Source organism: Melampsora larici-populina, assembly GCF_000204055.1.
Source record: "Melampsora larici-populina 98AG31 unplaced genomic scaffold MELLAscaffold_18, whole genome shotgun sequence".
NCBI lineage: Eukaryota > Fungi > Basidiomycota > Pucciniomycetes > Pucciniales > Melampsoraceae > Melampsora > Melampsora laricis-populina.
In genome coordinates this window covers 586,315-602,516 of record NW_006768782.1, presented here as the reverse complement: position 1 = coordinate 602,516, position 16,202 = coordinate 586,315, and the positions used below count along the sequence as shown (strand labels likewise).

Here is a 16,202-nt window from a genome sequence, read left to right as displayed (position 1 = left end):
TTCTCACCTCAAGAACTACGGTGCTCACCTTCAACGGTTTTGTATCCCAGCCATTTTCTCTTGACCATGGTTTACCACAAGGCTCACCGCTTTCACCTTTACTTTACCTACTTTACAACTCTTCGCTACTTGAAATAACAGATAACATTCCATCGGCGATGGCACTAGGCTTCATCGATGATGTAGTGTTACTGTCTACAGCAAATGACACTCACCAACTCGGATCCCAGATGCGCACTCTCTCGTTTCGACAGCAGCAGTGGGCAAAGGATCACGGCGCCATTTTCGACGTCAAAAAGACCTTTTGGGTCTTGTTCAGCTTACAACAACACACGATCATCCCCACGATGGACTTCGCAGACAGAAAACAGATCCAACCGTCCCCCTTTGCCAAATGGCTGGGGGTCAAGATAGACGACAAACTAACATTTAAACAGCAACGACTTGAAACCATCGCGAAAGGACGGCAACGCGCAGGCTTTCTAGCAGGTTTGACGAGAACTGGGTGGGGTATACCGCCAAAACTAATCAAGACACTTATGACGACCACGATACATGCAGCCACTGATTATGGAGCGATGGTGTGGCTCCCAACGGAGCCATCGAACTTCTTCATCGAACAACTGACGCTGATTGACAACGTTTGTGCTAGAGCTGCTTTAGGAGCCCTGAGTACCACCCCGGTTGTCTTCCTTTGACACGACCTCAACATGCTACCGCCAAAAGCCCGTCTTCAAAGTAAGACCCTGAGCTTCATGGCAAGATCTCTCGCTAAATCAACAAAACACCCATTTTTCAAGCTGATACAACAAGCTCAACATTCTAAGCCAAAATGCCACAGGAATCCTTTTCACCTATTTTTTCAACACTCACTCCACGACAGGTTCAAGGAATACGTCACACAACTCCCAGTCGACCCGGCAGCGACCCTAATCAAACCACCAAACTACTCAATGGTGGTTCAAGAAGATGAGAATGTAGCAAAAGCTAACACTCTTCAATTGAAACCGTCGCCCCAGCATCTCTTGATCTTCTCAGATGAATCGACGATACCCAAAAAGACCACGGCTGCAGCAGCCTGGTGTGCTAACAACAGACAGTCGAAATCAGAACAACTCGGCCCGGCTAGGTCACACGGCATTTACCAAGCGGAATACCGTGGTGTCCAGATGGGTTTGCAAATGGCACTCAAACGAGCAACTAACTCAACACGTCGAACAACTATTGTACTTGACAATCAAGGAGTTGTCAAAGATCTACAATCGAACTCTTCTTCAATCTTGTCACTAGACAACCGACAACGAACTTTCAAGATACTCACTTGTTTACACGTCAGCTTTCCGCAAATGCGAATCACAATAAGATGGTGTCCTGGCCATAAAGGTATACCGGGCAACGAGGAAGCAGACAAAATTGCCAACTCTTTGGCAAAAAAGTCCTTACCTGACAATTTTACTAACACTCCCAATTCAGCGGCCTTCCTTTCGGCAATCAAAGAATGGAGGACGGAACAGACTGAAGCTTTTTCCGAAAAAGATATCAAGAGGCTAACCCACAGACCTCAACCCAAGAAACACCTGGATGGCCTCTCAAAGCTACTCAAGCACGAAGTTGCGACGATTACGCAGTTACGATCAGGACACGCGCCTCTGAACGTATACCTAAATAGATTCAAGCAGCCTATCAAACCCCTATGTGAGTGTCAGGAAGGTCTAGAGACAGTTGAACACTTCCTATTCATTTGCCAGATACACAAACGACACCGTAATAAACTAGAACACGACCTCCGAGAATTTAACACCAAGATGGATAGACGCATACTCTCCAACCCCAACAATTTCAAACTAATAGCAACGTATTGCAACTCCACCTGGAGATTCGCAAACAGATGGATCTGGGCAAGAACCACAGATCAACCACTACCAAAAAACAAACAACAACCTGAGGAATAAGTCCCTTTTTCTTCGTCTCCATACTTCATCGCCTTAAAACAATTGTCCAAACAATCAAACATGTAAACTAGATGAAACAGCCAACAGCAACCCTTTCCCCTGACACAGCCAGAGGGGTTTTACAGGTGCTGGACATAAAAATGTAGTGTTTGATAGCCTGGCGGCTCCAAAAACACTTTAAGCAATGCAAAAAAAAAAAAAAAAGTGACGCCTTCTTAGATCATATTTCCGGACGCTATCTTCTCACCCTGATTTCCCCCGCGAGGTTGAGCTTCTGTTAAGCTAGCATCCAGGTCGCCTTTCATGTAGTTTTGACCTATCAAATTACATCAATGTGTTATTAATCAAGCAATCGATCACCCTAAGAGCGCTTTGAACGATTTTCCAATCATTTCAGGATAATTAAAAATCAACTCTAGACTTTGATCGACAAAAAGCAGGACTTTGATCATATCTGTTCTTCAGACTTTTATGACATCATTCACTTGATCTCATTAGGCTCACTTTCAGCTCTATATATTATAGACTTTTGTTTAGTTGATCACAAGCACAAGTCTTTGAATGTGTGCGCGAAAGTAGGCGAAAGTAGATAACAAAATGAAAAACTTGGATCATGACGGGCTCAACAACTGATCTATTTCATCGTCACGAAGACAACTCGGTCGAGCGATCATACCAGTCTTTCTTTTCTAATCTGTTTAAATTACTGAGATAGATCCGAGGTTTTTTTCTTGCATCTGAAATATGATATTTCATTATGCATGTGAACAAACGGTACATTCTAAAAGGAAACAAACTTATCTCAGTTCATGAATCTTTCACCTAGATGAGAATGTCTTTGACTAACCTATGGCCGGTATATCGGCCTTATAAGGGCATATATAAGTTTGAACCCCAGAATTTTTACAAGCTAATCATTCATCATTGAGACCCGAAAAAAAAATCTTTAATAGGAAATCTTGATAAGTCATGAATGAGTCAAGAATTGAGATACTAACAATAGGTATTATATTTTGTGAGGTGTTCATATTGCACACATTCTTGATCACTTGTGCTTTTGTCAGGTGAGTGCTCGAGCTGGCAGCCAGACATAGGAATGTATTGATGATCTAAGATGATATGTATCCCGTTAATCAAGTTTATCGCAAGACTGGATTTCAAATCGATCAAGCTTGATATCTAGAATGCTTACTATTATACCAGCAAGTTGAATAGTCACAGTTATAATTGTATGTGTCAATGTTGAGCTCCTTGCAGTCTTGCAATGTGACAGATCACAAGAGTGGTACACGTTAGAGGCTGGACTCGTCAGGCAAGGAGTAATGATGTCACATACGTGCACCGTTTTGGTCGACCCAAAACTTTTTGTTACACCTAGGAGTATATTCCGGATTAGAGGCCAACACCCATGAATTATTGAACAACAGGGAAACAAGCAAGAGGGAGATTTTAAGGGAGACGTGAAGCATTTTGGGTAAAGCAAGAGAGGGAGGAGTATGTCTACTGAGGTATTTTGACTGTGAAAATCCTGAGATGAGTGTAAAAGTTGACCGAGACAAACAATCAGCAAGGAAGGTTATGATGGACACATGAACTTGCATTATATATACAATGTTTTTGCCCTATGGAACGTGTGGCTTGCTGTCATGAACTGCTAGACCTTAGTAGGTTACAACGTTAGTAGTCATGGTTACATGAAGAGTTAGATTACAAATCAAGGAACAGTTTTAGATTACACAATATTGTGCCTGAAAGATTATTGTGTGCGATTATTCTATATATATTGTATCTTGTTTCGCCATTTGTTTTGCTTTTCTCTTCATCAGAATAATTATCATATTCACTTTCCTTTTCGTTTGACATCTCCGATCTTGAGATAAAGAACCGCTTAACTGAAATTGCCAAAAAGCCGCGTCGTAAGCATTGTCCGATTGAGAATCTTGACTACAACCCTAATCATCACATTTTTATTCTGATCTTTCTACTTTGGATTGAACGATTGTTAACAAAATTTTTTACCTTTCTTTGGATCATTAGATCAAATTTTATTAATTATTTTATTTTTTTTATTGATCCTATCTCATCCTCGTTTTTTCTAAATTTTCTCTTGTTTCTTTCATTTTCTTTTGATCAATTAGATCACTCTTTTAATAAATTTAATTTTTTCGCTTCTTATTTAATTTCCTTTTGATCACTTAGATCAACCTTTTATAAATTTTTCATTTTATGTTTACAACTATTAACATCTCTCACGCTTTTTTACAAATTCCTACTTCTTCTAATTCCGCCGAAGACCTTATAAAATCTTTTAAAGAATTACCTTTCTTTTACTCAGCATTTGAATCTTTTCAAACGTTATCAAGATTTGAAGAATTACCTTTCGCTGAATATCCAGAAGAAAACCCTTTTTTAGAAAATTTTCATTATCGTTCTTTTCAATCCTCTCTCATTTTCCATTTACTTTTAGAAGCATACGAAGCGTTATATCTAAACAGGAAGATTTATTACACCAGTCCAATTTTAACTCCTCCAACTTCTTCATATTCCAGTTCTCTAGATACCGATGATGAATCCTTGGCGTAATGGTCAAGAGAGTCCTGCAATCTCGTCAGTGTTTGGACGTGATGCTCCACCCCACACTTCTGGAAGTGAGCAAACAGATTTCAATGCGATTTTCATTGATCCCCCTACAACCCAAAGTCGTATCCCTTTATCTCAAACTCCAGTATCTCGCCTAGCAAATGGTTTGAATCATTTGGGTATTGCGACTGATAATATGCTGCATCCAGATGGCCATAATTCAACATTTCGAAGAACAGATCAAAATCGAATGCCATTGAATTTTCAACCTCCTCCTCCTCCTCAAGCGCCTCAATTTTCAGCACCTCCTCCGCAGATGCAACATCCGCATCCTACACCTCAAAATTCAATTCCTCAATTTCATGGACCTCATCCCCCTTTTCATGGACCTCCTCCGCATTTTCATGCACCTCCTCCTCCATCTTCTTTTGGACCTCCTCCACAATTTCATGCGCCTCCTCCACCTCCTTTGAATGAATTTAATGGAGCTCAATTTGTCCCTCCAATGCATGGATTTGTTCCAGTACCGCCAACGAATCCTTTTATACCGGGGCAACCACAGTTTGTTCCAGTTCCACCTCCACAATTTCATCCTATGCCATCGACTGCACATCATCATGTGCCTTTTCAAAATTTCCAACCTCAACAGCCAAATTTTTTTCAACATAATTCACCGATTCCACAAGCTCCAACCTTCAGACGAGAATTGCAAAGAGAAGCTGAAGGAGGAATTGTTGATTTTCGACCACCTAAAATTAGAGATAATCTGAGATTTTATGGTGATAGTAAGTGTTTGAAGCAATTTATGTTGGAATTCACGAAGAACTTGATTTGATCCGCTTTCCAAATGATCCTCATGATACGCAAAAGATCAATTGGATAGCACGGCATTTTACTTCCTTGAATTCATCTCCTTCAAGCACTCAAATTTGGTTTATGGGTTTATTAGAAAGGAATGCACATTCACAAGGCATTTTTAACATGATCGGCAATTTGAAGAGCATTCCGTACAAGGACACTGTAAACATCATTCAACTTCCCCAATCTAGAAGAGGAAAATGATTAATAGTACAGTTTTTCATAAAAGAATCTAATACTGCACACCTGGGCCATTTCACCCACACTACATATGTGCAGCAAGCTAAGTCAATAGTTGTCTATCATGTACATACAGGTCTGCTCAGTTTTTTGCCCATCAGAATAAATAAATCACATGTTATACCACATGTAACTTTTTCGACTTTGGAATTTGTTTCCCAAAAATTCACTACATATAATTCTGTAGCTGCTCAGGCAATATTGTTGAAGCTATGTCTTAGTAACAGAAAGTGTGTTACATGCAGTTGAGTTGATGAGATCACACCAAAACATTGAGTCAGTGTATGTAGTCAATCTTTTGGAAGCTTTTTTCAATCTGAAAGAAGTTACAGCATGTATTACATATGAATAACTTGTCCTGATGAGCAGATAACTGAGCAGAACTGTATGTACATGATAACCACATATTCACTGAGCCTGCTACACATATGTAGTGTGGGTGTTATGGCTCAGGTGTGGAGTGATAGACCATTTTAGGACAAATCATACTCCCAATCATTTTTTCCTGCCCACTTGGGGAACCCGAATAATGTTTGCAGTGGGAACCGGTATTATCAAGTTTGGACAGTTTTTTGGGAGAATTATGGTTCAAGTTCGGTGATAAGCATGCAGAAAAGACGACAAGAGATCAATTGAGTGCTTGTAAACAAGGAAAGACTTCTATTATTGATTATAACTCACGATTTGAACAATTGAGTCTTCATGTACAGAAATCCGAACCCGACAAGATTCTTCAATACATCAAAGGTTTACACCCAAGCATTCAATTAGAAGCGACAAGAGTAGAAGGATGGGTCAACAAGACTAATTTGCTTCGAGTTCAAGATATGGCAGTGAAAGCAGCTGATATTTTGGATTTAAGGTCAAGAGTTACTCAAAACTTTCCTCAACTTCGATCTCAAAATGAAGTTTATCGTCACCCTCATGCAAATCATCAACCTTTGCAACGACCAGCTCACCATTCTGTTCCGTCTTCGAGTAGAAACGGTCCGACACCTATGCATGTTGATGTCAATGCGGTTTCAATTGACAGAGATGGTTCCAATCCTTTTCCAGCAATTCGTCGCATCTGTATTTCAAAGAATTTGTGTTTTGACTGCCTCAAATCGTATGATGATGAACATAAGCGTCTACGTAGTGTGAAAGGTAAAAGATCATGCCCAAATCCATCAGCTCGTATTGAAGAAAAATTGAAGATGTTGAAAGACTCAGTTTCAGGATCAAGATCGGATGTACGACCAACAAACACCGATACGCAAATTTCAGCAGTCCAGTTAGAATTAGAAGACTATGACGCCTTATCAACAACAATCAAAGATGAAACGAATGAATTTTTGGAATCATTTTGGTCAACTTTACATTTGCCAGATTATGAAAGCAATTTGTCTAATTTGGTACAGCAAGATGTTCATTTAGACGCGATCAGAGTTGAAGCTGACAAGTCTACACATTGTCGTTTCTTGGTACCTTTGCAATTAATTTCAGATGAACTCCCAGTGAACGTAATGGCTCTCGTTGACACCGGCGTGATGGACAGTGTCATGGATTTAGGTTTTGCAGAATTGAACCATATCGACTTGAAGTCAAAGCAGTTCCCTCAAAAGCTTTTTGGGTTCAATGGTGTTGCGGGTGTTACGGTGACAAAAGAGTGGCATGGATGTTTGAATTTCACGGATGTTGATGGCAAGAAAGAAGGTCTCACCGCAACTTTGGGTGTTACGAAATTAGGGGGCGGTCATGATGTTATTTTAGGGTTGCCATGGATGGAAGAATTTGGTGTTTCTTTGATGATGAATAAGGCTGGTAAATGGCTTGAGATTGGTGAGAGTATGATAGCGACCGTGGTAGTCGAAGATGATGATGTAGCGGAGTTATTAGTAGTTGCTTGTAAGTCCGAAACTACTGCTACCTCTGTCTCTTTTTCCACTCCAGACACGACCATCAAACCACATCCTATCACTTCACGTTCTATCACTCCACAAGCTTCACCTACGGTTCCCATCTCATCTTCACTTGACAAGTCTTTTCTTTCGAATCTACCCGAGAGTTGTTTAAAATACTTACATGTTTTTTCTCCACAGGAATCTGTTTTACCCCCCCACAGACCGTTTGACATTGCAATTGAAATAAAACCCGGCTGTGAACCTCCATTTGGAGGCTTATACAACTTGTCCCCTGATGAGCAATCTGAGCTAAAGATTTACCTAAACAAACAGTTAAGTAAAGGTTTTGTTCGGCCTTCGAAGTCTTCCGCGGCGGCTCCCATTTTTTTTGTCAAAGTTCCTGGCAAAAAGAATTGACCTTGTGTTGACTACAGAGGTTTGAATAAAATCACCAAGAGAGACAGTTATCCCATACCTGTCATGTCTTGGTTGCTTAACCAGTTATGTGGTTGTAAGTTTTTCGCTAAAATTGATCTCAAAGCAGCATTCAATTTATTGAGAGTCGCAGAGGGTGATGAGTGGAAGACCGCCTTTCGCACACCTTGGGGTTTGTTTGAGTATACAGTAATGCCATTCGGATTAGCTAACGCTCCAGCAGTTTTTCAGCGTTTTATCCAATGGGTGTTGCGGGAATATTTAGATGTGTTCTGCTTCGTGTACCTTGATGATATCTTGATCTTTTCGAAAACAGCATCCGAACACAAAAGTCATATTGAAAAGGTTCTTTCCAAGTTGTCTGAACATAAACTAACAGCGTCTCCTGGGAAATGTGAATTCTTTGCAAAAGAAGTGGTATTCTTAGGTTTTGTGATTTCAACTCAAGGCCTCAGTATGGATCCTTCAAAACTGAAAACCATAGCAGAATGGCCTTACCCACTTGATTTATCAGATCTACAGTGTTTCTTAGGTTTTTCGAACTTCTACAGGCGTTTCATTGCGGGCTTTTCAGAGGTGGTCGCTCCCTTGACAACACTGACATCGAAGACTGCTGACGCAAAGATGGGTTTGAAAGAAAAGGGGGCAGTGGATTCGTTTAATGCTTTACGTCGTTTATTTTCCTCAGCTCCGTTCCTACTGCACTTTGACTTCACTTTGCCTCGCGTGTTGCAGGTAGATGCTTCGGGATACGCTTATTCGGGTATCTTGTCTCAGCGTTCACCGGAAGGACAACTACAACCGGTTGCGTATTTTTTGAAGAAACTAACGGAAGCAGAACGACGCTGGCAGATTCATGATCAGGAACTAGGTGCTATCGTGGCTTGTTTTCACGAATGGTGCGCTTGGCTAATGGGGACTGATTTTCCGGTAACAGTGTTATCTGATCACGCTAACCTACGTTACTTTATGACAGCACAGTTGTTGACACCACGTCAAGCACGATGGGCTTCATTCTTGGGCGAATTTAATTTTGAGATCCTGCATACCCCTGGCAAAACTAATCCGGCGGACCCAGCATCCCGATGTTCTGATTTTGTATGCGGCAAGGAGGACAGTTCACGGGTGGTTTTATTAGGTTCTCGTGAAGTGAAGAGCATGAGTATTGATGCGATCAGCATCAAAGACCCCGGGCGTTTCTATCCTTCTACCTTTATGCCTGTTGCTGATGAACTGATGAGGACGTTGATTGCTGGTTACAGGAGTGACGGTTTAATTCTGGGCGTTCATCCGGCCTTCTTGCGTTTTATGGATGGCGTGTGGTGGTGGCGTGATCGCGTATATGTTCCGCTGCAGTTCAGAGAGACGATTGTGACTCACACTACACAAAATGTCATCTTTACCGGGCGGTAAAGAAAACTACTGACATAGAAAAGTCCTGAGGCAACAGGAAGAGAGCTAAAAATCTGAAAAAATATGCACCTTGTTCCTAGATGTTGGGGCGTCATGACAAGTATTTTTTTGTATTTTACACACAGATATTGGTTAATGTACTAACAATCAAGGCTGAGAATCATCAAAAACCCACCTGTAACAATACCTGAAATTTGGCCCTTGACTTTGAAGACAGGATTTTGGAATCTTCAAACATCAATAACTTTTGCAGTTCTCAATCAAATCACTCGATTTGAAGTGCATTAAAAAGGTGAGCTTTTCCTCTATATTTTTCATTCAGACATCACATCTGTAGCTGGTCTAAAAAAGATCCTACAGAGCTAATCATGCAGAACTGTTTGAACATATGTAGAGTGTTTAAATGACTAGATAGCACCTTACTATCATTATGAAGTGTGAAGGAGAATAGTTCAGCTTTTGAATGAACCAAAAATCGAGTTATTTGGAGCAGAATTGCAAAAGTTATTGAAGTTTTTAGACCACAAAATATTGTCTTCATACTCATGACCCAAATTTCAGGTATTGTTACATGTGAGTTTTTGATGATTTTAGTGTTTATTGTTAGTACATAAACCAATATCTGCTTGTAAAATACAAAAAAATACTCATCATGATGCCCCAACATCTAGGAACAAGGTGCATATTTTTTCAGATTTTTAGCTCTCTTCCTGTTGCCTCAGGACTTTTCTATGTCAGTAGTTTTCTTTACCGCCCGGTAAAGATTACATTTGGTGTAGTGTCAGTATCATGCCTGCCCGACGGGTGGTCATTGGGGTGTATTGAAGACTTTTGACCTTTTGTCCCGCTCTTTTGGTTGGCCGAATATGAGAAAGGATTTACTGACGTTTCTTCGTTCATGTGAAAGCTGTCAGAGGGTTAAGGTCGATCAGCGTCCTCCGCAAGGTCAACTTGTTCCTTTACCCATCCCGGATAGGCCTTGGTCCACAATTGGGATTGATTTCATCGTCAAATTGCCAGTCTTGAACGGGTTTGACTCAGTCATGGTGGTTGTCGATCATTTTTCGAAGGCCGCGCATTTCATTCCTGCAAATGAATCCTGGAAGGCGGATGAGTTGGCAAAAGCGTTTATTAATAATGTTTTTCGTTTCCATGGGTTGCCTGACGTTATAGTCTCGGACAGAGGCACTATGTTGGTCTTGGCATTCTGGACTAACGTCTTAGCGCTACTGAGTATTAAGCCGGCGCCATCGACAGTGTTCCATCCTCAAACAGATGGACAAGTCGAGCGAACCAACGCGTTATTGGAAGATTACCTACGACACTTTGTCTCAGAAGATCAAAGAAATGGGTCCAATTTGCTTGCATTGGCTGAGTTTTCCTATAACAACTCTGCCTCTAGTTCTACGAAGTTGACGCCTTTCTTTTCGTTGCTGGGGTACCATCCGCGTTTTAATTCCTTGACAGGTTCTTCAGGGAGACCCGCCGCCGATGGTTTTGTACAACATATTCAGCAAGTCCAGGATCAGTTAAAGGGGAAGTTGGAGTACGCTAAAGAAGCCCAGGCGCGTTTTTATAACAAGGGTCGGCGGGTTGTGAGTTCGTACAACTCTGGGGATTTGGTCTGGCTCTCGCGGAAACACTTGAAGACGTGTCGGCCAAACAATAAGCTGGACGTGCGCAGGTTGGGACCTTTTCCAGTGATACGAATGATAGGGTTAAACACGGCTGAGTTACAACTACCTCCTGCTTTACAACGTCTACATCCCGTCTTTAACGTTTCTTTATTGATGCCTTTCGTAGGAGACAGCGGGGAGCAGCGGCGTGTGAACGCTTCGCGATGGCAAGATTTATTGCTACAGGAGGAAGAGAAGGTTCGGACGATCTTGAATTACCGCATGCGGACTGGGGGAGTGCACAAATACTTAGTGAAGATGGACAACGCGTCCGACTTGGATGCCGTTTGGTTGCCTCTGACTAGGCTGCCTTTTTCTGTGGATCACTTTTTGGAGCGCTTCCATTGTGTCTCTCCGGCTTTGGGCGCTGGTCCTAGCGAGTCGGTGTGGTTGGCAAGAGCTCGGCGACGGGTGGATCCATTGTACGACAGTACCTTTACTGAAAACCTGTAGGCAGTTTTTCCGTCCGCGTTGCTAACCCCTGTGTGCCTAAACAAGCCACTCAAGACGTGGGTATGTGAAAGCACGTGGAGGGTTTTTTGCTTCAGCGTATATGGGTAGTCATAATTTGTCATGAACTGCTAGACCTTAGTAGGTTACAACGTTAGTAGTCATGGTTACATGAAGAGTTAGATTACAAATCAAGGAACAGTTTTAGATTACACAATATTGTGCCTGAAAGATTATTGTGTGCGATTATTCTATATATATTGTATCTTGTTTTGCCATTTGTTTTGCTTTTCTCTTCATCAGAATAATTATCATATTCACTTTCCTTTTTGTTTGACATCTCCGATCTTGAGATAAAGAACCGCTTAACTGAAATTGCCAAAAAGCCGTGTCGTAAGCATTCTCCGATTGAGAATCTTGACTACAACCCTAATCATCACACTTGCACTCGGCTTGGAGTTGAGAAGGAGCGGAAGGCGATGTAGCGCCACCCACGTGCAACTTGGGTGGGTGGTTTTTTAATGGCTTTATGATTGGGTTTACGAGTGTCTGTGTATCGGCTGGTTAAATAGCTTTTTACGGTGGCTGTGAAGAGACAAAGATAAATCAAAGTCCTTCGCTGCTGAAGAGGCCGCTACTCCGACCTTTTCATTTGATGCACACTGACATTTTTATCCAATTCATCAACTCAATCCAACTATTTTGACTCTATTCAACCTCCTAATCCCAACTTGGTCTTATAAACTTCTTGTTTTCTTTTGTCCAACAATTTTCTCAAGTTGTGTGTGTACTAGACCCTTACTGTCAACTTTTACTTGAGCCCATCGGGCACAGTTTCAACTATATGTGGTCCAGGGTTTTATTTAGTTGATCACAAACACAAGTCTTTATATGTGTGTTCAAAGGATAATAAGCAACTGTAAGATGATTAGAATACAAGATCACAAGACGTTCAACAAACTGCACATTTCACCACAGTCAAGGCATCGTGATTGGGTTAAGAGATTAATGATCTGAATCCCAAGGAGTCTTTTGCTTTTACTCTTCTCAAGGTGCTACAAGATCCTAGAGGATGCGTTATTGTTTGTGTGATCCGTCAGTTTTGGGGTTGACAATCAGTACAGTCTGAAAACAAGCAAACTAATCTCAGCAAATTGATCTTTGACATGAATTAAAATGTGTTCAACTGACCGAGAGACGGAATATCTGCCTTATAAGGGCATGTATAAGTTATGCCAGCAGGATTAGTGCAAGCTGCAATCATTCATCGTTCAGGCGGGAAAAGTTCGATGTTCAATAAGAAAATCTTATCAGTCATGGATAATTCTAGACTTTAAATAACTGACTGAAGCCATTCGCAGTTCCTAGGTATTCGTATTGGGCACATTGTTGTTTACTCAAGTTTTTGTTCGTAGATTTCTCGAGCTGGCAGCCAGTCATCTCGATGTATTGGTGTTCTAAGATCATACAATGTATCCAGTTGATCAGCTTGACTGTGAGGTTTGATTTTCAAAATCAATTAAGGTTGGTTTCTAAAAATGCTTACGGTTGTACCAACAAGATGAATGCTTGCAGTTATACGCGATTTTTTTATCGTATATCACCGTGCATACTTTCAATGCGAATGAATCACAAAGTTGGTTGGTTTTAGTCTTGCTTCCGTGTACTGCTGAATTCATCAAGGTAATGAAGATTTAAGTGATCTCACATACCTGCACTATTCTTGCCTATTGAAAACTTTGAGTTACACGTATGCATGCCAATGGGAGATCCCGTTGCATCGTCTGCCAACACCCTGGAATGATGTATGCATAGAGAAAAGAGTAAAAGTGAGATTTTGAGGAAGACCTGAACTTGAAGCATGTTGGATATGGCAGGTGAGAGATGAATAACAACAAGAACTGAGGTGATTCAGTTGCTGATTGTCTGAAAGAAATAAGATTGACCGAGAGAAAATTGCTAGGAACGAAGCCTATATGTAGGGATTGGGGGTTGTTGTTCTGATTGTTTTTGACTTCAGGAAACGTGGCTTTGGGAGCTTTGAAACATCACTCTGCGAAAAAAATGAATTCATCAAAAACCCTTTCGTTGTCGACCTTTGAACCCTTAAAGACCCCCTATTGTGGTGAATAGACTTATAGCAACCACGAATCAATTTGTTTCATCTGAAAGGTTGTTCCCCTCTGAAGCCCACCTTCTACATTGGTTTTTCTTTTATTAAGATCAAAACAACTCATCTATCTACCCTAATAATAAGGGAAAGCCCATTTGCTTAGATAAAATTCCACACTTGAGCTTTTTGTTATGGCTTGCTTGGCATTTGCACCACGCCTACTGAGCCCTACCTTCTCATTTTGATCTCAACCCGTGCCACAGTAGGTATTCTAGCTCAGCCTGGACTCCCTCACTCCATATGTACACCCTTTCCAATAAAGACTCAGTGGCTGGGTGCCAAAGACCTAGCACATACAAAAGTTTTGAAGAAAGATTTGGCAAAGACCATAAATATTTTGGTGTGCATCATTAGTAGAAGACATCACATCATTGAATTTTTTCTTTACCAGGTGACACCAACCAAGAAACCACTTGCTTTCAGTTGAGTGCTGTTGTTCTTTACACAATAGACACAAATGATCATATTACACATTGAGGTCAAAGAAACTCTTGAAGCGGGATATTCTCACAAAAAGACTGGCACAGTTATACTCCCATGTTTGGTTCAACTCTCTTGGATCACAAATGATAAGCCCCACCAATTTGACAAAATTTGAGATTCACCGTGAAATCCTCAAATAAAATTCACACTTTGATTCTGACTGGAATTTTACACCTTGAACCCCAGAAATGAGAATTTTCTTTGTGTTTGTTTTCAAGAGTAACATACCATTATGGTATGATTAGACAAGTGCCCTAGATTCATTCACTAGATCTTATTGGGCACATTTTCAGCTCTATGTAACAGTCCAGAGTTGTGTCTTGTTGATCACAAGCTTAAAAATGGGCCCCAAAGCAGATAGGAAACATAAGATGACAGTCTGATAGTTGCATGACACAATATTACACAAGGAGTAGTTCAATCAGCGTCCCATATTGGTTCCACTAAGTAAAGAAACACTGTCATTTTATTCAACACAGATCCATGTACTGGTATGCATTTCAAGTCAATAAGAGATTTTTGGTCAGATTATACCAAAGTTTGAATAATTTCCGCATGAAGATAAGAATTTCCAGCGCATGGTGATCTGCTCAAAGCAAAAGAACTATTTGATGTGAAGATGTAAAATTGTACAACAGTTGAACTAAGATTCTCAGCGCAAATCATGTGATGTCTCAAGTGAAAGCCTATCAAATCCTGGTAAAGGTGGTCTAACAGGATAAGGTGATGAAGCTCCAACCATTTGATGTGACAGATACATTCCTCCTTCAGAAGGCATCGGTGCCTTTCTTCTTTTCGATTTATCATCCATTGTCAACCGCCTCGATAAATGTTTAAAAATACGTCCGACACCTGGACTTGAATCTCTAACTCCAGTCGTTTGTCTTCTGTTACAGTTTGTGATAAAGTGTGTGCTCAACTCGAGATCTTCTACATTTCTTGACATATCATACAAATCCTCATCTGTGTCACTCAGCCAACTTTTTCGTTTCGAGTTTGAGTTATGTGGTATATCGAGTTTTGTAGACCTTGATCCTTTCTCATTGTTTTCTGATTTTCTTCTTGCCCCATGACAAGAACGGGATCGGAAAGGTTGGGATTTCTTGCCTTGACAATCATCTTCATGATGTATAGGCTGAGTTGACTTGAATCCAGAAGCTGAATCTCTAAGATTTGATTGTATATTTGAATCAATCCGCTCTGAAGGAGTTGGTCTTCTATTTCGAGATCCTAAGGCTTTCCCATTCTCTCCAGTTGATCTGTTTTTCCTCAACTTTACATATTCCCATTGATCTTTCTCGTCATTGAAACCAAGACTGGAAACTTGAGATCCTGGGCCTCTTGAGTTTTGTGGCGGACGCTCAAATTTCAAGTTTTGAGCAATTGCATCATCATCTTTGCCTGCCCTTATTCCGCTTACGTTTCCACTCCATCCAAATTCACGTTCTCTGAAGGTTGTCCAAGGTTCAGTGGCCGCTTTGAGTGGATAGGAATTATCGAACGAGTAGATTGATTCAGTATCACCTGCAAACATACTAGCTTCGATCACAATGATGTCAGCTCCTCAGATCCTTATGATATATGTACTAGAGTGCAACATACTATACAGCAAACAAATTCCAATATATCACAAGCACTTTGCAATATCAACTAACACAACCAGAGAATTCTTACTCTCGAATGATGGATTATTCCTATTGGATGTGGCTGATTGTTGGTGGTGTTATGAGTTGGGTGTCTGATGGTCTTGATCTACACTTGATGATCTATATAGACTTCGATTGGACTGCTACTCTGATGAAGATCTAGTTTCAGGCCTAAGAATTGGCTGCGTAGTATGTATGACACTGATGCATGGTTTCGGTGAGGAAAAGGCTATGGTCGTTTACTGGATGAAGCACTACAGTATGATCATATTGATAGAAGATTGTCACTTGACAAACTCAAATGATTTATGCACGCTGACGCTACCTTTCGACGTCTTCTCGCAGCTGCAAATTGATGCGGCGAAACCCCAAAAGCTTCGACAAGTTCTCAAGTTGGCGCGACATACATATAT

At 40.9% G+C, this 16,202-nt stretch overlaps 3 protein-coding genes across 3 annotated transcripts; all 3 read right to left on the bottom strand.

Moving 5' to 3' along the window:
* Window positions 1-2,707: 2,707 nt before the first annotated feature.
* MELLADRAFT_123770 (uncharacterized protein) lies at window positions 2,708-3,421 on the bottom strand (the record flags this gene model as incomplete). Its single annotated transcript, XM_007409956.1, has 5 exons — window positions 2,708-2,733; window positions 2,800-2,862; window positions 2,951-3,061; window positions 3,145-3,210; window positions 3,289-3,421. The coding sequence occupies 5 exons, from the start codon at window positions 3,419-3,421 to the stop codon at window positions 2,708-2,710; spliced, it is 399 nt and encodes a 132-aa protein (XP_007410018.1).
* Window positions 3,422-12,583: 9,162 nt separating this feature from the next.
* On the bottom strand, window positions 12,584-13,350 carry MELLADRAFT_123384 (uncharacterized protein; the record flags this gene model as incomplete). The annotated part of the gene is made up of 5 exons (XM_007409955.1): window positions 12,584-12,612; window positions 12,679-12,741; window positions 12,834-12,944; window positions 13,034-13,099; window positions 13,200-13,350. 5 exons carry the CDS (start codon window positions 13,348-13,350, stop codon window positions 12,584-12,586), a joined length of 420 nt encoding a protein of 139 aa, XP_007410017.1.
* A 1,445-nt stretch (window positions 13,351-14,795) lies between these two features.
* MELLADRAFT_106504 (uncharacterized protein) lies at window positions 14,796-15,677 on the bottom strand (the record flags this gene model as incomplete). Its single annotated transcript, XM_007409954.1, has 1 exon — window positions 14,796-15,677. The coding sequence occupies one exon, from the start codon at window positions 15,675-15,677 to the stop codon at window positions 14,796-14,798; it is 882 nt and encodes a 293-aa protein (XP_007410016.1).
* Window positions 15,678-16,202: the final 525 nt, after the last annotated feature.